Source organism: Salminus brasiliensis, chromosome 3, assembly GCF_030463535.1.
Source record: "Salminus brasiliensis chromosome 3, fSalBra1.hap2, whole genome shotgun sequence".
Classification (NCBI taxonomy): domain Eukaryota; kingdom Metazoa; phylum Chordata; class Actinopteri; order Characiformes; family Bryconidae; genus Salminus; species Salminus brasiliensis.
The window spans coordinates 9,434,849-9,462,830 of NC_132880.1; the positions used below are offsets into that span (position 1 = coordinate 9,434,849).

At 41.4% G+C, this 27,982-nt stretch overlaps 1 protein-coding gene across 1 annotated transcript in view; it reads right to left on the bottom strand.

The window, feature by feature from the left end:
• LOC140551764 (retinoic acid receptor beta-like) overlaps positions 1-27,982 on the bottom strand; it is a 208,853-nt gene that overhangs the window by 118,294 nt on the left and 62,577 nt on the right. The window contains exon 2 of the mRNA XM_072675391.1: positions 994-1,420. Within this exon, the coding sequence (XP_072531492.1) occupies positions 994-1,180 (187 nt within the window). The 5' untranslated portion in view covers positions 1,181-1,420. The remainder of the gene's footprint in view (positions 1-993; positions 1,421-27,982) is intronic.

Below are 27,982 nucleotides of genomic sequence, written 5' to 3' on the forward strand. Positions count from 1 at the left end.
TAACGACATCTTAGCAAGTAAAATGATCTAAATTCTACTCTAAATATCTAATATTTGTCATTTTGAGACTCAAGTTCAAGGTCATTTTTTTGCAATGTATATCTTGGCAAGGGTTTCATGCTTGTTTTTTATTTAATTTTTTTTTTTACAGTAAATGAATGAATAAAGTCTTGCATTCCTCCAAATGAGAAATACTAGCAATTCCAGGGGCACAGGGTCCAGAAGTGATGGTGGAGACGTGCCCCCCTCAATATATTTAAATGAGCAATAAATTCATTATTAAGTTTAAATGAACAGTGTAAAGTCAGTGTAAAGTGTAAAATTCGATTCAAATGCAGAATTCTTCGCTAATTTTGTGTTCTGATGAAATACAAGTAAGAAAAGCCTTAATAGTGTTTTAAACATTTCTTGAAACCTCCAGAAGTTTGAATTTGAACAGAGTGGTGTACTAACAGAGTGGTGTACTATTATTCATGATGCCACATTGCAAATAATGCCATTTGAAAATTATGTGATGTTGTTCAGAATTGTTTTTACAGAGAATGTCTTGTTGGAACATTTTTTGGAGTGACGAAAACTGTAAATTAATTATTAGTGCAACATCTTTTAAAACTAGACATTTGTGGATAGTGATATTGATGGAATTAGGTAGTGTAACTTCATCTTTGGTCATGTCTTGAGAATTATGCAAATGAAATTCAATCAAATCAAATGCTTGGAGTTCCGTCATTTTGACGGGTTCTGAGATCTGCGTTTCTGAGCCTTATGTTTTATTAACAATTTAACTGGCCCTTCCCTGAAGTGCTCCATTGAAAGGTATTGTACTTAACATCTGGTGTGCCGTCGCCCGTTTACCATCGCAATGTGAACACAGCATCAGAGACACTGCTTCGATTCGAACCTCCCACTCAGAAAGTGACGCGCCAACCGAAATGGCTCGGCTGAACATCAAACGTAGCGTGTATTACCTCCTTAAAAGAGAGCTCGACTCACCCACTGGGGAAGGCGTTCCTGCACTGCTTGGGGGATTGGGGGGATTGAGCCTCTCGGTGGGCGAGGGCAGGGGCAGAGAGCTGATGACGGAGGGGAAGAGGAAGGGGTACATCCCCGCCCTGTAGCGCCTCATCTGGATGGCCGAGGAAGTGCAGCGAGACGCTGAAGACCTGCTGGCTGTTTTCATTCCACACTGGGAGGGCAGGCTGAGGAGAAAGAAGGGGGAAGGAGGTGGGGTCCGTTCTCCGCAGGCCAGATGCAGTGAGATCCCTCACCGGGGGGCGGTGAAGCCATTGAAGCCCCAGGGTGCACTCAGTGCGCCCAGGGCTAGCACTGGACCTCGTTCTGCTCTGCCACACACCTGCCACGGCACATGACTACTTGCGATGTCACTCAGTGCATAGCATCGTCCCAGTTATGCCGCAGTCTGCAAAGAAAGAGGAGCAGGGTTCTGCATTAGTCCTGGTAGTAAAACTAAGAGGAAGACGTGAGTTAGTGAGTCAGACTTAAGTCATGCAACTTACAAACACTGCATTTGTTATAAATGTTGGGTTGATAAAATAGGCAATGCTACACAATACCAACATAAAGTTGACAAATCAGCCTTTATTACAACTGACACTTGAAATATGCCTAATAACAAGACTTAATTTTAGACTTTGTGAACTAAAGACTTAAGACCTGACTCAAGACATCTGAACATTTCTACTGTAAGCAAACCTGTTTGTACCTTAATATGCTACATGTTTTTTTCAGACCTCAGAAGACTTCAGAAGATTAAGTGGATCAGTTGGTTGAAGCTGAACTCTCCAAGAATAGGGTTGATCACGACTGCTTTATGAAATCACTGACTACGCACAACTCTAATGCTTAAAGCCCACAGCTTACCAGGAAGACTAGGCAGTACTTGAAATACTTGTCCAGAACCAACATGTTTTTCAATGATCAAGTTCAGCTTCTCACAATCTGATTTCCAACACATTTTATGCTTCATTTCTTCCATTAAAGTTTTCAGATCAGATTCAAAACCCTGACGCTGGCCTACAAAGCCAAGACTGGACCAGCCCCTCCATACTTGATGGCAATGGTCAAAAGTCGATCTGCACCAAGAGCCCTTCGAGCTTCAAGTACGGCTCAGCTCGACCCGCCATTCCTCAAAATCCACGGAAGACAAGCGTCCAGGCTTTTTTCTGTCCTGGCACCAAAGTGGTGGAACGAACTTCCCCTGGGTGTCCGGACGGCCGTGTCGCTCGCTGTCTTCAAACGCAGACTGAAGACCCAACTCGTCCGAGAATACTTGGGCGAATAGCAGAGTGGTGACCCTATTAACTTGTGTTTAGTGTCTTAACTTAAAGGTATCTTTGAATTTTAGCCTATTCAAACTAGCTGAGGTTATTCTTAAGTAAATAGCAAAGCATTTTTGTAAGCCGCTCTGGATAAGAGCGTCTGCTAAATGCCGTAAATGTAATATTAAATGTTTGGGTTCATTTCTGTTAGAACGTGGTTGGGCTTGGGTCAGTTCCAGACTCTAATCTTGCTGATGAGCTTTAGATTGTGGGGCTTGGTGATGGTGTCCAGCTTCAGTACAACTACAGGACCACAGTTAGCTACAAGGTTTAATAAGTGTGTCTAAGCAGCAGGTTTTCAGGGGCATAACTGGACACCCATGTAGCAGAGCCCTGACCTATGTCAGCAGACTTATTCCACATGTGGTGATTTATTGGGCCATTCAGGAAAAGTAAGCACTAACAGGGAATTGCCATGAGTAAGCAAATACAACAGCAGCTTAAGTGTGATGTACATATGATTAGCTGGGTTTATTTGGTTTGTCATACAGATTATGAAATACAATGTTTATAGGTTCCAAGAAACAGCAGTGGATCTTGCTTGATCTTGCCATGATCGTTTATTTGACAATATTTATATATTTATTTATAATAAAAGCAAAATGTTTAATCTACAGATTGTGGTATAAGTCATGCTTAAAAAATATTCACCAGCATATCTCAATATATTCCAATATACTGAAATATTTAATCTCAAGTAATGGAATATATGTTTGTAAGGACTGAGATCCAAAAACATCTTTAATCATGTTCCTGTTTCCTGTTTGTTTCCTAAGCCTACAGAGAACTCCATAGCGCAAATATATCATCTATAATTGGTCTTAAATAATCTTGTTGGCCTGTGTCAGCATCAACTAATAAGAGTGTTCTAGGAAAGTAGTCCATTCAAACTGGTCTTACTATTCAATTATAATCTGTGTCCTGAGGTTGGACTCATGTGAAAATGCATTCCATGACCAATGTTTGCTCTCTATTAGTAGGCTACTTATCTTTAAAAGACCATTTAGTGTTTTTTTGTCATTTTGTCAAAACGCCACAAAGAGCAAGTCAGCCAAGACCAACAAGACCTGTGATTAAAAGGGTTGTGTAAAAAAACATTGTTTATCTCCTAGCCTGTACTGTGAGCTGCAAAAATATACATGTGCCCAGTTTGAAGAAGAAGAAGTAGAAGACAGAAGTGACCATTTATTTGCAATGCTTCCTCTAAACATGAACAGATATGTACCACTGCAAAAAATTACAGTAAGGCAGAAGAGTGCAGGTAGTTGTGGGTCATAGGGGTCAAGTTAAAATCGATAAAGTCAGTATAATGTAATGCAATATAGCTCCCAGAGTTATCTCCGAACTGATGTCGACTGACAAGAGAAATGTTTGCTTAGACTTATTAAAACATTACCAATTGTGTAACCAGTCAATAAATCATGTTAAAAACATACATCACATACAATCTATGAGCACAATTACCATGTAAAACACGAAAAAATTTATAAAATCACAATACACTAAAAAATACCATTAGGCATAACAACTAAACACAATGCTAAAAATAGCAATCTGATATTACTATGTTAATCATTGTATTAATTAGTACTGTACTGTATTTAATGATAAAGCTAGCAAAACAGCTGTGAGAGGGCAGCATATCAGCCATCTTTAAACCACCACTGTTAGAACAGGGTACACAGTTGTGTGCAAACAGAGGATAGAATGGATTCTACAAAAAAAGAGTAAATCCTGGATGCAAATGTCCTAACAAAGACTAAAGCTGAAAGAAGGATGGACTCTACAATAGGACAATGATTCAAAGCATACCTCAAAATCCACTGTGAGCTAACTGAAACTACCTCAAACTGAATCTTTTGGAATGGCTTTCACAGCCCCCTGACCTAAACATCATAGAACATTTGTGGAAAAGTCCTTAAAACATGCTGTGAATGCAAGATGACCCAAGAATATCCCAGAACGAGAGGCCCTCTACAAAGATTAGTGGGAAAAAAGTCCAACTAAAAGAAGTGAAAAGGGGTTTAGCTTCTACAAAAAGCTTTTGCAATCTGTTGCAAGATTTCAGCCAAAGGGGTGTTACTATGTCCTGACGGTGCACCAACTTTTGCCTCATTGATGATTTTATTGATTTTTCATTTTATGTTATGAAATACAGATTAGCAGTCCATTAGAAAGTGATGAAAATATTGTTGTTTATGTTTGCTTAGCTATAGGGTCTGCATTTACTACTATTTAATTCATAAAAAAAAAAAAAAAAAGGGTGACCAAGCTAGGCCTGTGATGATAATTACGTGATCAATTTTGACAATATAAGACTTCAATCATTTTTGCTGACTTTGATATTGCCCCATGTATGTAGCCGGTATGCCAACATTTCTTTTTAATCAGTGTTTAAATTTTTTGTTTTTAATTTATTTAGAAAATGTTAACTTTTTTTTTTATATTCCAATTCCAATGGCTGAATATTCTTAATCATTTAAAGCTTATTGATCTTTAAAAGCATGCAACTGCATTATACTGCTAATATATTATCATTATATCAGTGGCATAAAGGCTCTTATAATTACAAAATATTAAATATTTTATTCCTAGGACAGTATGTTGTCCCTATTGTGACAGGCCTAATCCAAACCATCCCATACTGTATACTGTATAACATAGCATATGGGTCCTTTAACCCCTTAACACTCCAATGCCTATTACACACAACACAAGTTGTATTACTCAGTAACTACAGGGACGTCTGCACAAACTGGTGGGGCTATTACTTTTCTATGCTGGTGGGCCATAGGGTTTTTAAGGGGTTAATAAACAAAATGAAACCTTCGGTTCCGAGTGGGTTCACCCCATTACCAAGCTAAACTGAGAATAGGGTGAACTGTTACAGGCATGGTCTGACCCCAGCTTTGTTTCTGACATGGTCTGGTCTATGGCTTGCCTCCCTCTCTTTCTCTTACTCTCTCTCTACATGGGGTTGCAGTCTCGCCTCCTCCGACAGGCCGAGAGGTGAGGTGAGAATAAGAGGGGAGGAGTAGGGGAGGGATAAATGTCTCAGCACGAGCGCTAAATCCTGTTTAACAGAGTTATAAACTGCGGCAGGCTAATGGCAGCCATAATGCCCTAATCTGCAGTTAGGGTGCAGTTAAAGTGATGTGTAACCACACTTCATAATTAACGGCCCCAAGATAATGCCGTCGTCCTACTGCGCCACGAGTTCAAACACACAGAGAGAAGAGAGAGGAAGAGAGAGAGAGAGAGAGAGAGAGAGAGAGAGAGAGAGTTCTTGCTGCTGTCTGATATTTCTTTTCTCTGCCCTCAGTTAAACTAATCAACTGCAATATTACATTTTGGAATCTTTCCATGCCTCTAATCCACCTAAACACAAACAGTGTTATGAATCTCAAGCTGTGAAAATGACAGTCATTTGCACCTGCGTATATGTGTGTGTGTGTGTGTGTGTGTGTGTGTTTACACACATTTTTAAAACAAAAAAATGTAGGAAAACAAGAGACAAACAGGGCTACCCTACAAGACCTGCCAAATGGTAAATATATAAAAAGAAATGAAAGGGAGGTTAAAGTTAGGGTTCAATTTAGGGTTAGAATTCTTCTTGCATTTTGTTGTAACAAAACCTTGTGTCTGCACTGAAAGGACTTTACAGCAAAAGCAAGTTAATTTGACAAAATTCTATTTTAAGGAATTTTAAAAGCAGAATTAGGGTAATTTCTATAGCTTTCATCATTATGGTATTTTGACACACTGCAAATGGCAGCTGACACTTTACTAATTATGTACAAAAAGTAACTAGATCAAAAATATTGCAACATTAACTTAAGTAGCATGTTTAGAACTTTTTTGCTTGCATAGTTACCATTTGGGAACTTTACAAGAAAAAACTCTTTAAACCCTGTACGTAGGCCTACTCTCCAGTTCCCCACCCTCATAACTGCATTAATCCCACATACCATCCGTTTTATTTGACTACACTAGAACCCTGTGGAACTCCACAGAATACTAAACTATTATCAAAGCATTCATAGTAATTTATAAAAAATAAAAAACCTACGGTTCAAGAAGGCAACTTTTTCTTTTGTCATTTTAAAGCATGTGGAGATTCTGTGGGGTCACTCCACAAAATGTTGTTCCAACAGCTTTGCAGAGCCTTTCTAGCCATATCTCTAACATGCAGTCAAACATCACAGTCAGATATCCTCTAACCAATCCAGGTGTTTGATATGTTTTATCTCAAGCACACCTGATGCAGCTAATGATGCACTTAATATGCCACCTGATTTGCAGATGTGTGCTCTTATGAGTTTCCATTTCCATTCCCAGATTCTGTTTCATCTTGCACGCAAGAAGAGATATTTGCTTTAAATATTGTGATTAGGTGCTGAAATGCTCTCACATGAGACATGGCATATGTATGAAGTCACATCCTCAAATGTGGGGAAAACATATGTGTCTGGGTGTCTGTGTGCATCCTGTGGAACTGACAACAGAGTAGCTCCTCCTTTAGCTGAAGCAATTCCTAGGAGGGGACGAATGGGAGAAGAGGGGAGGGGAGTGAAGGAGTGAAGGGAGAGGAGCCGAGGAGCTGGAGGGGGATTGATATCTCACTCAGAAGAGCTCTGCGCTCCTGACATCAACATTTTCATGTTCATTATATCCTATCACCTCACACGAGACTGTAGCACGCCGCTGGTGTGTGAGGTGAATTTGAAATACGGAAAGTCCCTATTGGGGGGGAACAGACAGACAGACAGACTGCCAGACAGGGAAGAGTACCTCTCATGCAGCCAGAGGAAATCTCAGTAAAAAACTAAAGACATGGTGGCTGTAACTTAGACTGATAACAGAACAGCTACAAGCTGAAGCCTGATATCTGACAGGGTTCTTCCCCCCAAGCTGCTCCTCTTCCCAAGAAACTCCAAAGAACAGCAGCCGGGGTTGCATATGGAGGGAGAGAGAAGCAGTTAGTTTGGGAATCTTAGTTTAAGAGGAAATAAAATGCAGTTGGAAAATGAAGCAAATGGAGGCTGAAGACTGGAGAGTCAAATTGTGAAGAGCTTCTAAGGCAGTTAATTGTAGGGATGCAGAGATACAGAATTACTAGACTAATTACAATAACCAACAGTGTACAAATTATAGTGGGCAGTAATAATAGACATGACTACCACTGAATTTTAAGAATCTGGTCCTTTCCATTTTATAAGAACACCCATGAACCAAATAAAGTGAAAAACATTGATTATCCATAATGACAGAATAAGTACAAGTCTAGGAAACATGCTAGACAGCAAACAGCTCGACAAAATATGCTGAATACAAGAAAAATGCTCAGTTGCAAACACTTGAGTGAACCTGAGAAGGGTCAAACTGTTATGGCCAGAAGACTGAATTGGAGCAGCTCTTAAACTGCCAGGCTTGTGGGGTGATTCTGGTCAGCTGTGGTGGGTAATTACTAAGAGTTATTCTAGGAAGGACAATCGAAACCTGGTGACAGGGTGTTGGGAAGACTCATTGACGTGAGGGCAACTAAGGATATCCCATCTGGACAGAACCAACAGGATGACCACTGTGACTCAAGTCTCAGGTTTAGTGTGTTTAATGATCAATAAAGTTTACAAGTTTAATGATCAATACAGGCATATTTCATAAAAACACAGTGCATCACATGCTGCATAGTTGCAGACCAGTAAGAGTGCCCCAGTTAACCCCTGCCCACCAGCAAAAGTGTCTACAATGGGTACATCTAGACTGGACTGAACTTTGGAGTAATTAAAGAAGGTGGCCTGGTCTGATGAGTGCTGTTGTCAATGGCTGGGTACATATGTGCTGTATATCTGTGAGGTTTGTGTGAAACGGCAAAACATTAACGGTGATACTGCCATGCAACTGACAGGGGTTAAAGAATCTAAAGGTCTAAATATGTATAACGTAACTGAATATGCATTTAGTTGAATAATACTCCAGTACAAATCTATCTATATAATACTTAAGTATAGTCATGAAGTACAATTACAATACTCAAGAATTTTCCACTCCAACATTTTTCTAGGTGTATCTGGTGTCTTGCCCCTCTATCTTTTCTCAAGCACTGTCCCTCCCATGGTATCTGAAAGCTTTGTTTTTATTATGATTAAATAATCAGCTTGAATTCTTTTGATTCATACGATCCATCATTTGATTAGTCTTCCCACAACATACAGTGCATCCCTACAATGCAGGATTTTTCCTAATGGTGCAGAAGTTATTGCAGCCGTGCTTGTAAATGAAACTCACTTAGGGAGGGCGTATACAGGTAGCCAGAACTTACTTGAAAAAAGGTGAAAAGACCTGTTTTTAAAAGATCAACCTGAAATATCTACCTGTTTATTTAATCTCATCTGATTCTCGGAAATGAAGAAGACGCATGGGCAAAGTGTACAAGCACAGCAAAGGACGTATGACTCACGAGCTTTCAGAACATCACAAGAACAGCCTGCTCCAAATAAATGTTTTTGAAAGTGCCTCACCACATCACAAATTTTACATTTCCCTTAAAATCTCATAACATGTCTGTGTATCCAAAGAAGGAAAGTCCAAAACATTCTATAGGCTGACGTTAGTCCGTCCCTGAGTATAATGATGTGATGTTCAGAATAGGTGGAATGCCCTTTCCCTGGCTCCAGGAGAGAATCCTGGAAGTAAATTCTCTGCATGTGTTTGCCACTGAAATACCAAAGTGATGGGCTGGGGTCAGTAATTACAGCATGTGGTTGGTCATTAGCACTGGGTTATATAAGGGCTGTTAGAGACATTAGCTTGTAAATGTCTTGAATGCTGTGGTCCTTCCTAATGGAGGAAAGCTTTCTGCTCTCTGCTTCTGTGCTGGTTCGTCCGACTCACGCTGGACCATAATTGAGCTGATTCACTCAGTTTCGGGAAGAATCTCAAGAAGCTTCTACCTGGATATTAAAGCACAAGTGCTGCAGTGTTCTATTGGGTAACTCAAAGAACGGGCTGCTAATGAATGTTGGAGTGTTTTTCAGAATGCACCAAAAACATGGAAACATTACAGTGTAGTTTGGCTACGGCATCACAGGTGAATGTAATCATTTATAGATCTAAAATCCATTATCCATCATTGTAAAAACACAATGTGCTTTACTGCAGTACCAGCTAATTGGAAGCGACTGAGGCTGTACTTTATTAGCTATAATTTAGTGCTTGTATGTGTTGTTTTTCTTATTTCTTTTATTTTCATTGTTTCTCTTTAAAATATATGAAACTGATAATTGCACTACTTTAATGAGCATCTAAAGTAATGTCATGCCCATAATGTCTAATCAGTTTTTCAAAAGTATGGTATTTAAAAAAAAAAAAAGATGTTCTACATGTTTTACATTAGAGTCTAAATTTTCTTCATGAAAATCACTGCATCTTCTGACTAATCCTCTGTTATGAAAGGGTGAAATAATAGTAATAATAAAATATAGTTAGGATTTTAGCAAAATATTTGCAAAATGACTTCACTGGCCTGTGAACTCACATGTTTTATCGGTCTGACAGGAAACAGACTTTGCTAAATTCTAATTAGTTAGGGAAAATAAAGGATTGTGGTTAGCTGTTCTGCATTTCAGTAAAGTATGTTCAGATTCTGTCATAGTAGCCAGTTCTTTATAGCACTGTGAGCCTCTGCTGGCTGTGAAACTCCTACCTTCCTACATCTGTTTTAGTGTTCTAATTTAAGGAAGGAAAATCGGGCTTAACTACAAGTGCAATCCTAATGAGTTTCCTACTGCTCTGGATTGCTAGCTAGGTATTTCTGTGAATAAACAAGCATTTGCAGACTAGCTGGGAGAAGATACTTCCCAAGGTTGATGCCAGGATGGCCACTGAATGAAGACTTTAAAGCACACTGTGGTAAAGTGCTGTGCAGTGTCTAGACAGTCTGAAAACCTTGAAATCTGAAACATGATCTAAAACATGATCCCTTATCTGTTCACAATACCGTGCACAGTAGTTCAGTGTTGCCAGATTGTGCAGAAGCTAAATAAATCAATACATGTATGGTGTGGAACAAAAAAAGGAGGTATTATGAACCTTTTCAAAACATTATGGACAACTGGAAAAAGAAAATATTTAATAACTGCAGCCCCATTGTTCTTTCAACTTATTTAAATATTTGAAGTTACAGTATTTGAGCAAAATGTAAATTTAAACCTATGTCATTAAACAGGGGGTTAAGAACAATTGCAGAAATCTTTCGTCATCACACTCAGTTTCTTTTTTGCAGTTTCAGAGAAGAAAATCTTGTAAAAACGTGTAAAAACAGTACAGCACTGTACTTTCTGTACCCTCTGTAGACTTAAAGAGAGAGAGCCAGTACTGAAAGGAAAAAGGCCCTTCAATCCTACGCAATTCGATATTTGACTGGCTTGCATATGAAACATGCCCCCCTTGCCCAAATGAGCCGAATATAGTGCTCTGTGTCTCTAGGCAATATCATCCCAACCACTAACAAAAAAAGCTTTCCAAAAGTGCTTACTGTGGTTATTCAAAGTGAACTTCCAGAAATATCATAACAAGAAGGCACTTGTTTTAAAGAGTTGGAAACTGGAAGTACCTCCGCAGCTGTTAAAATGCAGTATATTTAAGTATACATTTGAGTGCCTAAAAGATCTTTAACATTAAACATCAGAGCGTCCTAATAATGAATCCTATTGGAAATACACAGCTGCTACATCACACGGTCTAAAATTGGCCATGTACCTTCCCCGTAGGAACGTAACAAACCAGTTTGCATAATTCATGAGTTTACATAGCAGGAATGCATGTAGTAGCACCATCAGTGCTGATAGGAATCCAATAGCAATAACAAGAGCTGGTAATGGAGTGCTGGAGAGCTATATTTAGCCAGAGGCCGAGCTGCAAAGATGAATTGGTAAAGAAACTGGAGCGGCCTCTTCACACGTGTGACCACAGCAGTTACTTATGCTTGACAAGTGCTCAACACGAATTGAACAAAGCCAGGAAAGCTGAAAGTGGAGTGACAGCAGTGTAAACCTGACAGTTAACACAGTATTATCACCAAAATACACTCAATTAACTTATTTCAAATGGATTTGAATGATTTAACAGATGCTGCTGTAGTACTTCTTCTACTTCTATTATTATTATTTTTCTGCCAGATTTTTACCATATCTTTTATGGTAAAATGTTTTTTTAATGGAGATTTTAACACAGTTCCAACTCCAGCATATTTGGCCTGATTGTGTGATTCAGCAAAACCCCAGCAACCACTGATCAACACCATAGAAACCACCTGAAATTCCATAGCAACCACCTAGAAACACTATAGCAACCACCAAGTAACCTCTTTGTAATACCATAGCAACCACCTGGGATACCATTGCAATATCTTAATAACTTCCTGGGATCATGTTTTTGTGTAGTTAAATTGTTAATAGCAGAAAAACAGCAGATATAGCTCTTGACCTTAAAGGGTTAATGAACCTCCAAACACACAGATACACACAGAGATGCACTCAAGCTCAGGTGCACCCCTAAAGGTCAATGGAATTGTGTGGCATCACTAGTATCGACAGCTCCATTAGTTAGACGCTAGCCGCTCGACAGCAGGTTGACAACGATTGATCGTGGATTAATCACCCCGGGGATCAATTACAAAATCGTTCTGGCCTCATCGCGTGGAGCAGGGAGATAAAGAGGCCTGGATTATCCCCTTAAGGAACGTAACACACAGACGGACCCGCCACAGAGCCACCGTGGTGTAAATAGAGCTGTGATCGCGCTGCGCTGGTGCAGAGGCTGTGCTCTAATGCATTATGGATCTCCAGACATGAATAAAGCAGCTGTTCCAGCAGTGCAAACACACACACACACGCTGAGGTTTTATGTTCTGCACAAGTGGGGGGGTGGGGGTGGCAGCCCCTTCAGCACTGATACTGTACACTGGGGGTTTTAAAGAGGGGAAACACACATGGATAAACATGCATATTATATATTGAACATCTATAACTGATGATATAGTACATCAGTAACTGATGAATGGGTAATACAGGAATGCATACAGTCATGCATATTTAAAAATCACTTCACAGGTCAGTGAATGAACTCTCATAAAATATCTATGGCATCCTTGAGAATGCATTGTACAGCCCAGCTACTGTAGCATTACAGATGAAATAACAGAACATACACTATACTGCCAAAAGTATTCCCTCGCCTGGCTTTGCACGCATATGAACTCAAGTGACATCCCGTTCTTAATCCAAAGGGTTTAATATGATGTCGGGCCACCCTTTGCAGCTATAACAGCTTCAGCTCTTCTGGGAACATATAGCTTTCTACAAGGCTTATCTGAAGGCCACATGAAGTTTGGAGGTCTGTAGCGACTGACTCTGAAGAAAGTTGGAGACCTCTGCACACAATGCGCCTCTGCATCCGCTGACCCCAGTCTGTCATTTTTTTTCTGTGGCCTACCACTTTGTGGCCGAGTTCCTGTCGCCCCCACATTGCTTCCACTTTGTTTGTAGCGAGGAAATTTCACAACTGGACTCCTGAGAAAGACCCATTCTTTTACAAATCATTGTAAAAGCAGTCTGCATGCCTAGGTGCTTGGTTTTATACACCTATGGCCATGGAATTAATGATTTGGATGGGTGGGTGAATACCTTTGGCACAGAAATGATGCAATGCTTGAACAAGACTTGCTATTTTGAGAGAATTCCTGTCCAAACAATCCATTTACCAAATAACGCAGTCATTATTTGACTGTACTCTAAGCAAAAGGTTTATCTATAGTAGATCCTAAAAACCCTTTCCCCAGGCCATACCATTTAAGAGAAGGCTTTCTACTAGTATGGATCTGATTGGATTCTGTGACATTTAGTATTGTCAAGACATGGATAATCGCCACCCCAGCTCATCCACAACTCCCCAACTTATCCCAAAAGTATTGACTGGAGCAGTATCGTTCCAGAAAAATAAACCTCAGTAAAAGTTCTACCAGGAGACTTCAATTCTGCATCACCTTTACCTCAACCAATCGACCAATACATACCTACTTTGCTGCTTTATGATGCTGATGTCTTGTAACCTCCCCTTTCCTCCCTTTCGCAAATGGTTTGGTCCCTCCTGGTGCCCAGGGGATTGGTTCTACCCCTGCCTTCACGTATGGCAGGACCTTCAAGGATCCAGATGTTAGAAGTTTTTCTTCTTGCACACTTGCCTCAGGAATATTCTGATTTAAAGTAGCTGAATGCATTAATTAGAATGTATGTCCACAAACATTTGGACATATAGTGTATACATAACCACTGGCTTTTCTAAAGAACCCATTAACAACAACTGTAAGAGAACTGTTGAAAAGTGTTTATTGTCTTATTTGTCAGTTACATTATTGAATGAATTCAGCGATATTAAGTTTGCTTTACTAACAATGATAGCATAACAACAATAACAGCTTGTCTAGTCCCTGCAAAGTATTACCAATTGCTACCAATATTATCTATTGGTATTACCAATAGAATAGGACTCTATGGAGCAGATAAACCTGAAGCTATTGGCACTATTCCTAATGCCAGGTGTGGGCTAGAAGGCTATAAAGCCCCCCCAGCATTGAGCTGAGGAGCAGTGGAACTGTGTCCTCTGAAATGATGGTGCTTTTGGGATGAGTTGGGGTTGAGTTGGGGTGGTGATTATCCAACATCCTGACCTCACTAATGCTACTGAATGCAATCAGACCCTCACAGCAATGCTCCAAAATCTAGTAGAAAGCCCTTGACAGAAGAGACAGTTACTCCAACAACAGCAGGATACATCTTTTTTAATACCCTTGATTTTAGAAGAAACAATGAATGAGCAGGTGTCACAAAACCTTTGTCTATACCATGTACATCTGAAGGTCTTAATGTTGCTGTGTAACAAAAAATAATCTTGTAGAATTACACTACCGCATTGGTCCACATGCTTCTCTCACTTTCAGTGATGAGTGTACATCTTTCAGCTTGCCTGGAAATGCATGTGTAAACCATGTCCTTCTTTAGTGGTGGCTCAAAGCACAAATTACACTTCCTGATTGTAGGGGGAGCCCAGGAGCAAGAAATCCCAATTCTCGCAGAAAGCTGCTTTAAATGACTGAATTAATCTAGTATGTAAAGTAGAAACATGCAAATGAACCCCTTCTCAATGTAAGAGACTGTTATCAATAAAAACATGAAAAAGACTTTTCCCATATGTTAAACATGCTAAAATTAAATCGTCAATTAAAACGGATGAATAAAATAAATCTTGCTGTAAAATGTCTTAAAAGCTTTAATGAAATCCCAGTCTGCTTTCATACTTTTGCCCTGTGTGTTCTCTGTCTCTTGCTCTTTGTCTCTCACAGGGAAAACTCACCCTGGGTGATACTGTTATCAGGCTTGCCTACAACTCTGAGCTGGCTTGAATCTGCCCATAATCATGCTATGTGTGACAAGCAGCCAGAGGCGGATGGGATGGAAGTCCTGTCCGGGCAGAGCCGATTTAACGTTATTAACGCACCACAGCTATTAGCTTAAGCCTGTGTCTGAGGCTGGTTTCTTTTTGAGGGCTCTAAATTGACTTCAGAGTTACCTTCATGCTTAAATGACCGTGTTACGTCCCCCCAAAAAACCCTGCAAATTTCCCCAGTGACTGGTGCATGCAGGAGCACGAAGACTGGTGACTAATTTGGCTTGCAACAGGGTTAAATGAAGGCTGAATAGGAAGAGAGTGGGGAAATGACCACAACGGACCCCTTGGTAAGGCCAGATAAGTGTTTTTATAATGCACAGTTTTAAATCCGAGCTTAACTTGAGCCTCCTATGCTGGGCGCGTGTGAGTGTGTGATACCTTTTACTGTATATTACAGGACAAAGAGGCCAAGGTCAATAAACAGTAGTCTAATTAGGTAGGTTTGTTAGAAAAACAGGCTCAGGAAAAAAGCTCTTTCAAGAGATAAGGGCATAAGACACCAATAAACCTTAAACACAGCAGTGTGTACCAGCGCCAGCGAGAGGACCGGGTATAAGAGGCCCTTCAGGAACAGAGCGCCGCACCAGAAAGACAAAGCGCTTTCTTTTCCAACACCACGCAGTGTTTTCATAAACTTTTAGCCGCCCGGTGAGGCTGGGCTCCTCGCTGGCTCCTGGCATGCTGCCAGGCACAATATTGTTTTATTTCTCTGCGCGGCTCCGCTGGGAAGAGCACTTCACGCTCTCTCCCGCTCTCTGCCCAACACTTCTGATCAGCCAACAGACACCCAGGCCTGGTTCACCATTCACAGAACTTGAGACCAGAACCAAGAGCCAGGCTGGAGGTCAGTCAAAACTGTCTACACCCCTCTATGCTGTTTTACAGTTGTCTTATTTTTTCCCAAAATAACTATATATACAGTGAGTCCAAGAAGTATTTGATCCCTTGCTGATTTTCTTTGTTTGCCCACTAATAAAGACACTATCCTTCTGCACTTTTAATGGTAGATATATTCTAACATGGAGAGACAGAATATCAAGACAAAAATCCAGAATATAATTTTAAAGAATATATTTTAATTAATTTGTATTTCAATGAGGAAAATAAGTATTTGATCCCTCTTGCCAAACACACTCAATACTTAGTGGCAAAGCCTTTGTTTGCAAGCACAGCGGTGAGACGTTTGTTGTAGTTAACCACAAGTTTAGCACACACACCAGGGGGAATTTTGGCCCACTCTTCTTTGCAGATCCTCTCTAAATCATGAAGGTTGGTGGGCTGTCGCTTGGCAACTCTGACCTTCAGCTCCCTCCATAGATTTTCGATCGGATTGAGGTCTGGCGACTGGCTGGGCCACTCCATGACCTTAATGTGATTTTTCTTGAGCCAATCCTTTGTTGCCTTTGCTGTATGTTTAGGGTCGTTATCATGTTGGAAGACCCAACCACGGCCCATTTTCAGATCCCTGGCAGAGGGGAGGAGGTTGTCCCTCAGGATTGTGCGGTACATGGCTCCATCCATCTTCCCAGTGATGCGGTGAAGTAGCCCTGTACCCTTGGCAGAGAAACACCCCCAAAACATTATGCTTCCACCTCCATGCTTGACGGTGGGCACAGTGTTCTTGGGGTCATAGGCAGCATTTTTCTTCCTCCACATATGGCGGGTGGAGTTGAGGCCAAAAAGTTAAATTTTGGTCTCGTCTGACCACAAAACCTTCTCCCAATAACTTGGTTCATCTTTCAAATGATCATTGGCATACTTGAGGCGCGCCTCCACATGTGCTCTCTTCAGCAGGGGTACCTTTCGGGCACTGCAGGATGTGAATCCATTGTTGCGCAAAGTGTTGCCAATTGTTTCCTTGCAAACTGTGGTCCCAGCTGCCTTCAGGTCATTTGCTAACTCCTGCCGAGTGGTTGCAGGACGATTTCTGACTGTTCTCAGCATCATTGCCACCCCACGAGGCGAAATCTTCTTTGGAGCACCGGGCCGAGGTCTGTTGATTGTCATGTTATACTCTTTAAACTTTCTGATAATTGCACCAATAGTTGTTACTTTCACATCCAACACCTTACTAATCTTTTTGTAGCCCATTCCAGCTTTGTGAAGGTCAACAATTCTGACTCTGAGGTCCTGTGACAGCTCTTTGGTTTTACCCATGTTGGAGACTTGAAATCTGTGTGATCTGTCTGATTCTGTGGACAGGTGTTTTTCACACAAGTGATTAGTGAGAACAGGTGGCTTCAGGTCAGGTAACAAGTTGATTGGGAGTGTCTAACTGGTCTGTAAAAGCCAGAACTGCTAATGAATACTAAGGGATCAAATACTTATTTCACTCCATGAAATACAAATCAATTAATATATATTCCTTAGATTTATTTTCTGGATTTTCTTTTTAATATTCTGTCTCTCCATGTAAGAATACATCTACCATTAAAAGTATAGAATGATCATGTCTTTATTAGTGGGCCAACGAAGAAAATCAGCAAGGGATCAAATACTTCTTGGACTCACTGTATATAGTGTATCACAAAAGTGAGTACACCCCTCACATTTCTGCAGATATATCTTTTCATAGGACAACACTGACAAAATGACACTTTGACACAATAAAAAGTAGTCTGTGTGCAGCTTATATAACAGTGTAAATTTATTCTTTCCTCAAAATGACTCAAAATACAGCCATTAATGTCTAAACCACTGGCAACAAAAGTGAGTACACCCCAGCGTTTTAAAAGAGCAGGGTCCACTCAGAACAGACCTCACGTTGGTTGTCCAAAGAAGCTTAGTGCACGTGCTCAGCGCCACATCCAAATGCTGGATGTGATAGGTGCAGAAGTGCTGTCAGCATTGCTGCAGAGATTGAAGAGGTGGGGGGTCAGCCTGTCAGTTCTCAGACCATACGCCGCACACTACATCAAATTGGTCTGCATGGCTGTCACCCCAGAAGACGTACACAAGAAAGCAGTTTGCTGAAGACATGTCAACAAAGGACATGGATTACTGGATTTTTTTTTATTTGTTTGGTTCAGATGGTCTCAAGCATGTGTGGCGGCAATTTGGTGAGGAGTACAAAGATAAGTGTGTCATGCCTACAGTCAAGCATGGTGATGGGAATGCCATGGTCTGGGGCTGCATGAGTGCAGCAGGTGTTGGAGAGCTACATTTCATTGAGGGACACATGAACTCCAATATGTACTGTAAAATACTGAAGCAGAGCATGATCCCCTCCCTCCGGAAACTGGGTCGCAGGGCAGTGTTTCAGCATGATAATGACCCCAAACACACCTCTAAGACGACCACTGCTTTATTGAAGAGGCTTTAGGTCCCCAGACCTAAATCCAATAGAACATCTTTGGGGCATCCTCAAGCGGAAGGTGGAGGAGCGCAAAGTCTCGAATATCCGCCAGCTCCGTGATGTTGTCATGGAGGAGTGGAAAAGCATTCCAGTGGCAACCTGTGAAGCTGGTAAACTCCATGCCCAGGAGAGTTAAGGCAGTTCTGGAAAAGAATGGTGGCCACACAAAATATTGACACTTCAGGAACTTTCACTAAGGAGTGTACACACTTTCGTTGCTGGTGGTTTAGACATTAATGGCTGTATATGGAGTTATTTTGAGGGAAGAATAAATGTACACTGTTATATAAGCTGCACACAGACTACTTTTCATTGTGTCAAAGTGTCATTTTGTCAGTGTTGTCCCATGAAGAGATATACTTAAATATCTGCAGAAATGTGAGGGGTGTACTCACTTTTGTGATACACTGCATATATATATATATATATATATATATATATATATATATATATATATATATATATATATACTACTGAATATAGGTACCGATATATCATCCACATCATTTTAAAAGCTGTAAGATTTTTCGAATCATGTCAAAAAGTGAAAAATGAAGACCTGGTGATGGAACGTTTTGTCCCGACAATATGCACTGCTAACAACCTCTCCCTCAACATCAGCAAAACCAAGGATCTGACTGTTGTCTGAATGTCTTCAGATAGGGGGGAGTAGAGTGCATGCACGGAGACAACGATGGAAAAGATGAGCAGCTTCAAGTCCAAATAGTTGAAAATCTCACCTGGTGACTCAATACATCACATGTCGTCATAAAGGCCCAGCAAGGCCTCCATTTCCTCCAGATGCTGAGGTGAGTCAACCTGCAATAACAGCTGCATCACAGTCTGGTATGGTAGCGCCATTGCTGCAGAAAACAAGGCCCTGCAGGGAGTGGTGAAAGCTGCCACAGCTGGATCACTTCAGCTGCCATTCCACCTCTACAGTACCTCTACAACAAGAGATGCTGGAGCAACCCCCTGCCACCTGTAAAGATGTACAGGAACATCTGAGCCAGAACCACCAGATTCAAGAACAGTTTTTACCCACGCACTGATAAACAGGTCACACCAGCAATGCCCAGCAACTACAACCTGAACACACACATACAGACTGCTACTGATCACTCTGACCCTCCAGTTCATTCAGCATATCCATACACTGAGCTTCACCAGCTTAGGGAACTTGCCCTTTAACTGAAACCCCCTCTACTGTACTAGTACTTGTACGCTGTGTATTGCACTCTCTACCTGAACACTAGCTGCTAAACTGATTACTGCACTCTACACCTTGACATATGTAACACTAGACCTGGTCTCCCTCAGCATACACACCCAAACAAATCTTACTCTTCCAGGCACAAACACCCAGTTGATTTCACTGGACTACATTTACATTTAAGGCATTTAAATGTAAGGAGCAGACGCTCCTATCCAAAGCGACTTACAAAGGTGATTCACTGTTTACTCCGAAAATATCCATAGCTAGTTTGTTTAGGCTAGGATCTAAAACATACCTTTACGCTTAGACACTACTAAATAAAAAAGTCAGTATGGAGACCACAATACTCAACATACACTACACTTCGCCTAAGTACTCTCAGAAAAGGGTGGGCCTTCAGTCTGTGTTTGAAGACAGCGAACGACTCTGCCGTTCGGACACCCAGGGGACGTTCGTTACACCACTTTGGTGCCAGGACAGAAAAAAAGTCTGGATGCTTGTCTTCCGTGGATCTTAAAGGTTGGTGGGTCAAGCCGAGCCGTACTTGAAGCTCGGAGGGCTTGTATTTGTTGTATTTTACTACATCCCTATCTACTCCTGTTCTGGAGATTTATCATAACAGTGGTTTGCTGTACTGTACAACCCTGTATTAGTATAATGACAATAAAGTCTAATTGAATTGCATATACACTGGGAGTGTAAAGGGGAGTGTGATTGGTCACACACACACACGTCATACCTTGATGTTAAGTAAGACAAAAAAACAGCATTTTGGAGCTTAGCCAGTCAAAATGCTCCACAATCCATATGCTTTGTCAGCCCTTCTTAAGGTGATCTGAAATGACTTAAAGGACGTAGCTCCAATACACCCTTCACTGCTGTTCACAGACTTCCTACAATGTTTGGATTTTCATTCTCCACACATTTCCCTCCACATTCCCACACAATCTCAATGTATTTTAATTCACTTAATGAACTTTGTGGCATCATGCATTGTCTTGTTGGAAAATCTGCCCTCTGTTGAGGTTTCCTCCCTTTCAGTGAACAGACAGGATACACCTATCCAAAACAGTTGCTAGATATCTTGTATGACATACATGTGGATGCATGTGGGCTATTCTTTTTTAATGGCAGTGGGTACAAGGCTTATGGATGACCTGGATCTCGACAAGGAATAAAAACAAATGTGTGTGTGTGTTTTGTATGTGTGTGTGGTTCCCACCCTGAGGCGATGAGGAGGCTCATCGTGAAGTCAGTGTGTTTTCACAAGTGCAGCAGAGAAGCAGTGGGCATTGTCTCGGTTTCTTTCCACACACTCAGCGTGTGTGTGTGTGTGGGGGGGAGGGTGTACGCGTGTGTGTGCACACAAAAGAAGAGCCATCTATTGCCTTTCCCATTAGATCTGTCAGTAGGGGGGCGATCTTCTTGCTTACATGAAGAATATTACTGCCATACAGCAGATATGCGAGGCTCAGCATCTCACCGAGCGTTCACATTTCTTCATAAACCTGCCTTTCACGTGAACTTGCAGTGAGACATGTGATGCTTTCTCCATGTGGCGCCATCCATGCAGTATATGAGTCATCCAGTCAGTAGAGAAAAGCTTGGCAGCGCTTCGCAGCTTCTCCCCTATAGGAGCGAGCTCTTCACCCATTCCACGTCATAGCTGTCCAAACAGGACAATGCTGTGACAAACTTCAAAGGAGCATTACAGTCCATGTCGGACTGATGCAGGAGCCGCCTGATTCAAATGGACTAAATCCTCAGGCGTTATCCGTAAAGGGATAATTTGGCAAAAAAGCACATTTAGACAATTTCCCTACCTTTTTCCAAAACGTGGAAAATCAGATATGTCTGGTGTCTGAAGTTTCCTTCTTTAGTTTTGCACTGGGCTACGAAGGCTATTGTAGATAATAATGTAAATAATGGACAAGTATAGCCATGAACTTAGCAAACTGCATGCACATCATCATCACACACTTGCCTTGTTTAAGTAGTCTTACATATACAGTCATGTAAAAAAAAACTTTGGCTTTTTTAACAAATTTAAACAGATGGACCTTTAATCTTAATTTAAACAACATTAAGAGATGGAGGTACTGATTATAGAAATGCAATTTTCCTTTGAGATTTATTTATTACTACTCAAAAGCCTAAACCTAGATTCAGCCAGATCATATCCGCTGCATATGATTCGAATCTCATTCAAGAAGATTTTGGAGGAGCCAGTCTTACTTAAACCTCAGACATTTAGTTTGGTTTGCTCTTAATTGTTGAGATTGTGAGTGGTATCACCATGGTGAGATCCGTAGAGCTTTCTGAGACCCCTTAGAAAGAAGGTTACAGATACAATGCAGATAAGTCTGGGAAAGAATTTTTAAAAATCACCTATTGTACTTTCCAGAAAAGACTTTACAAGAAAAGAACAGTTCAATAACTACCAACATGTCCAGGTCAGGCCATCCTAGCAGGTTCAGCCCTAAATCAGAAAATGCTCAAAGATGTTTTAGACAATCCTAAAAAGTCCTACCATCAGAAAGAGACTGTACAAGTTTCATTTTTTATATAGAAGGTGGTTCAAGAATGTATACAGAAACCCGAAGTTGGTTCAAGAATATATAATTGGTCTGTGGTGCTATACTCTAACTCAGGGCTGGATTACATTTCTACTTACATTTACAAGAACTTACTTAGACCAACTTACAAAAGTGCTTAATAATATTTTCAGAATACCCAAAGCTAGTGTCGATAGACCCCAAATTTTAGATTCTTTTGAGCTTCTGAAATTTGCAAGCAATTTACAAGTATTACATTTTGTGGCCCCTCTTAGACAACGACTCTATATGACATTTAAAAGTGATGACAGCTTAACAGAGTTGCCAACTTTGATGAAAGTGAACAGTGACAATCATCAGCATGGGGGCCAGTGTTTCTTAAACCAGCTCACTCTCCATCTTAGAAGAGGTGTGACTTTAGAGAAGAGCAAAAGTCCACTCCTGAGTTTCCTGGCAGTGGATGAATTGCAAATGCCTGTTTTGTCCTTCAGATCTGTATAAACATGTGTTGTCACTTGTGAATGATCAAATAAAGTCTTTGATATAGAGAGACATATTGTTTCTCTTTGATAGAAGGAGAGTGGTGTTTTGTAGCATTGGCGGCAGAGGACAAGAAGACAAAGTCATGCCAAATGAGGTTAATAAAAGCTCTTCACTGTCATGTGACTTCTTCCCACAGCGTGAGAGTGAGAGTATGATACACCCAAAACACTTTGGCAACCCTGCATAATGCATAATTACAGCTTAATACTAAATGAACTTGTTATTTGATACCAATTTGATACCTTGTTATTTAATCCACCCTTACCTCCATCTTACAAAATCTATCTCTGCTTTCAAGACCCTAGGCTGCATCCTATTTGGCCTATACAGTTATTTAGGCCATGATCTTTAATGGGGGACCAGGTACATAAAATTAAAGCTGCAATAACAGAGACTCACCTTGTGAGCAACATTACAGGTATCCAATTCTCACTCTTAGAGCTAAAGAATCACCCATGCTCATTTTTTCCCCCATGTAATTACTGAAAATAGTGATAGTAACCACTGGGTAATGTAATTAACCAGTGGCTATGAAGGATTCAGAATCATTTAGTTCTACAGAATTATACAGTTTTGTAGCAGAGTCTGGTGGTATTAAACAAAAGTAAACAGTGTGACAATGTGTGAATGTCAGAATCTTCATTAAAACTGCTCAAGTGGGTTTTAAGAACATGTTTCACCTTAAGAATAGCTGGTAAATAAGGCCCCAATATTTGTAACAGACATGTGTGAGTGTGAAAAACCTTTCAAAGACCTTCATCTGCAAGTTGACCTGGTTGATCAGTGTGACCAGCATCACCAAGCTGGTTAAAATGCATGACCAGCCTCACCGACCATTGGCCAAGCATGACCAAAATCAGTTGCAAAGTTGCGACTATACTGGTCAAGACCTGATTAACCAGCTAGCTTACCAGAACAGGGCAGGTTTTTGTCTGGATGACCACCTTGAGAACTCATAGCTGGTTTCAGATGGCCAGCTTAGATCATTCCGAAACCAGTTACCAGTAAAAACTGGTCTTGAGCTGGATTTTCCAGCAGGGTCTCTACTATGAAAATGGTTCCTTATGGGACCAAACGTGTTCTTCTATGTCATTGCTCAAAGCTTTGATCTTTTGCAGCAGCCCTTTTAAGACTATAAAGCTACCCAATTCAAATGGACTTAATCCTCACAGATGCTTAATGCTGCCCCCTCTAGATTGAACTACTGTGAGAAATACAGTCCACGAGAACTCGAACCCAGTAGACGACTGCAGTACAGTGTGCAGTGTATGAGCAAACCATCTCTATAAAGCAGCTCTATAAAGCTCCAGTTCTTTAGAAGTTCATTAGCGATGACTGTGGGGCAGGTCGTGTTCAAAGACTCTCTCACTGCTGGAACTTTATACGTCTCGCATCTTGCTTTCCTAGCTGCTACAGTCAAAACACTTGACTAACCCCTCAGCTACACCCTTAGACAAAAAAAAAAAACCAAACAAACAAACAGCATCCAGAATTGTTGGAAACCGTCATCCCTTGCTGCTTCGCGGCCTATAGGAACCAAAAATAGGACTTCTATTCACGGCGGAGTCGTATTGTTTTAAAAGGGGATTTGCGAAGGGCAGAAGAGAAAGCTATTTATCTGACTCCGGCAGCCCTGCCTCTCTGGCAAGCTGCCAAAGCAGGGAGGGGAAAAAAATGTGCGTCTCCGTAGCTTTCGATGGGGGTCAGAATTAAATAATGCTATAATTACGACATGTGTCACTTTAATTGCCAGACTGAGAGGAACGCGCCCGAATCAAAACAAAGGCTTTTTTTCTCCTCATTAGCTTGGATACATGAATTTCTTGATGCGGCGGCAGAGAGTGGGGCTGTTTTCTCTGAACTCTGCTATGAGTGTGGAATTTAAATTAATAAACATGCTGAAGAGGAGAAAAAAAAGGATGATGGATAAAAAACAAGCATGCTGAAAAGGGAGCGGCATACAGGCGGAGTGAGGGAGCGAGAGAAAAAGACCGAGAGGGAAAGAGAGATGAGGAAAGAGAGAACGAGGAAAGAGAGTGGCGAGGTTGCCCAGCATGAATATACTCAAATTAAGATGTTTTTCTTGGTGTAACATTCAAAATTCAGTGCGACGGAGATATTCAGACACATACACACACGAACACACACACAGTCAGCCTGCTCTGAATCATTTAGGAGGCTCCTACAGTATCTTTGCTTTCCTAGAGAGCTAAGGCTGCCCCTCTATGTATCTCCCCCTCTCTTTCTCTCTTTAGAAACTTACACCTCCTCTTCCATTCACCCATCCAATCCACTCCTCTGTTGTTCCTCCTCTAACCCACTCTCTTATTCTCCTACTTCATCATTAAACACTCTGCTCATTAATTCCCGCTGATACGCTGCGCTTTCATTGCTCACAGTGTTACGGAATCTAGAACGTTCCCAAATGAGGAGGCACCCCGCTGAGCAAACACCCACATTTCACTGCTGATCATTTCAGTTGATACAACACTGGGGGAAAAAGTGGGTTATCAGCTCATTACTGACCAATTCTCAACTTATCATGAGCATAAACGATGGTGGGAAAAAACAACAATGTCCTTGTGATAATTTTAAATCAATCTCTCCGTTAAATTCACATGGCTGCATTCATTTCGGTGACATCAAACGCTGGATGTAGCCTACATTTAATGTTTTTGCCCAGCGGCGCATAAATGTGATTAAACCACTCGGCTCCGCATATGAAAGACATAGCCGAATATACTCTGCATTCAAACACGCAAACATTAACACTTTCTGGGCCCTCAGCCATGGTCCAGGAGTCCCACTGCCCTGTACGTTTTAGCATTCCCCAGCTATAACACTATACAGCCACACTCTGCATCCAAACCCATGCGCTCTCTATTCATTATATAGTCTATTCTGGGAGGCTGAAATTTTAAGTGTTCAAAAATACTGTGTGAAATCTCAGAAGCACTGAAACTACACAAAGTACCCTGTTAACAAGTTCAGTTCCCTTTCATCCTATGCTTTGGAAACCATCTCTGTTCCTTATTCTGGTGCTCTATGTAGAGCTCTGGTTTTCCAATGTAGGGTACAGTGTCATTCTGGTCCCGATAACTGTGTTTCATATAGTGCTACAGGGTAGAGAACAGTAATTAGTGGCCATTTTTTGTCTTTAGGTGTAAATGTAAGTCCAGTGTCTTGGGTTTGAGTATGAGTCCCCGGGGTGCAAACTGTGAATCTGAGTTGAGTCTCTGGAGATTGAGTAGAAAGGAAGTCTCAAGTTGTCATACACGAGTGTCTGTTACGCGAGCCAGAGTTGAGTCTCCATTTTGGGTTTGAGTATAAGTCTTGAGTCCGCTCTGAGCTGATTCTCTGAAGTGTGAATCCGAGAGATCCAAGTCTCTGGAAAAAGTATGGGTCTAGTCTCAAGACTTTGGAGCGCAAGTCTAAGTTCTAAGTATCTGGGGTTCGAATCTGAGTCATAGCTTCATTCTCTAGAGTGTTAAGTACATGGGTTTTAAGTATGAGTCTCTGGGATTGTGAGTCTAAGTTAAGTATCTGGGGTTCGAATCTGAGTCATGGCTTTGGTTTTGGGGTGCAAGTCTGATTGAAGTTTTTAGGAATTGAGTCACAGGCAAGTCTCTGGGGTTCGAGTCTGAGTTGAGAATCTGGGGTTTGAATCTTAAAAGGATCTAAAGTCTCTGGGGTGCTAGTCTGAATCGGGTCTCTGAATATTGTGTGAGAGAATGATTTTGAATATCGTGTGAGATTTGAAGTCATGTCTCGAGTGTCTGGGGTGCTAGTCTGGGGTTTGAATATAAGTCATGTTTGAGAGAGAACTCAAGAGAAGTCTTGAGTCTCTGAGGTGCAGGTCTGCGTCAAGTCTGTCGAGTGCGAGTCTAAGGTGCGTATGTGGGGTCCAAGTCAGAATTTTTTTTCCTATGGGTGCAAATCTAAGTCGAGTGTCTAGGGTTTGAGTCTTGAGTCCCCAGGGTGCAAGTCCAGGCAGATTCTTTAAACTATCAATCTGAGTTGAGTCTCTAGAAACCAAGTATGGGTCTAGTCTCAAGACTCTAGAGAGTGAAGTATCTGGGATTCGAATCTGAAAGTCTCTGGGGTGCGAGTCTGAAATCTGAGAGTCATGTCTCGAGTGTCTGGGGTGCAAGTCTGTGTGGAGTCTGTCTGGTTCAAGTCCAAGTCAAGTCTCTGTGATGCAAGTCTGAGTTGAGACTCAGGAGTTTAAGCTTGTGTCAAGTCTTGAGACTCTGGTTTGCGAGTCTGAGCTAAGTTTTGAGTCTTAAGTCTCTATGGTGCAAGTCTGGGTCAAGTCTCAAATCTCTGTCAAACTGCAAATCAGTCAAAAATACCAAGTCAGTCAAGTCCTCACCTGTCTTTTTTGTTCCCTACAATGGTGTTCTATTAAGTGCTCTTAATTTACCAGTGCAAGACATAGCTATCTGAGGAACAGTTTCTCGATGAAAGTCTCTGTATATTGTTGTTGATTCTCCTTTTTGAAAACAGTAGTGCACCGCAGACCATTCCACTGCTCTAGTTTGTTAATGAGTCAGATATGTATGTCTCCCCAGTGAGCAGGGAGAACACCAAAATGTGCAGAGCAGAGCTTCTCCAGGAGCAGGCCTGAGAAACACTGCATTAACAAACTTTCTTCATGAATTTATTTAGCATGCTAGCCAGCAAGGCGTTATGGATCTAGCACAGCAGAAGGTTTGAAGCACTGGCTGGGCATAGCAGATTAAAGTAGACCGGCGGTGTTGGACTCCACACTGCCTGATTCGCAGCTGTGTGCCTCCGCAGAGTTGGAACACCTCAGCAGATCAGGGAGCTGTGGCCCCAGGTCAAGCTGGGCAGATCCGTGCAGATCAATGTGCTGGGACATGGACAACAGGCAGGCAGCCATGCCCACACACAGCTTAAAGCCATAGCTTGGAGAAAATTTCCACCTCAGCCATGTTTTTATGCTTGAAGTCTGGTTCTTTAGTCTGGCAATGGAGCTACTAGACCAATAAAGCTAACAAGTAATGGAAGCTTATAACCCCTTCATTTCCCCTAATTAATATTGTGCTTTCAAACTGTATGCCCAACCCCCCCCCCCCCCCCCCCACACACACACACTTTCCCTACACATCTATTTATCTATGCTTTTCTCCACTGAGTACTGTTGTATATTTATCTGCGCGCTTTGGCTGAATCTCTGTGTAAATTACATTGTTTGCCCCATTATCACTTTAAGACCATCCAAGATGCACAGAGGCACACACACCCAGGCTCATGCATACACAATCACTCTCAGCAGGCTTGAAGTCAAGCCACGGCTATGTGATAGATTGGGTAGGTCAGGTTTCGACATGCTTGCGCTGCAGGGAAGTGGGTTAAGCAGCTCAGACAAGAGCGACACATCATTAGCATCGGGGGTGAAGACAGGTCCCTTGTCTAAAACAGCACTGTCACCTCGGAGTCTGTC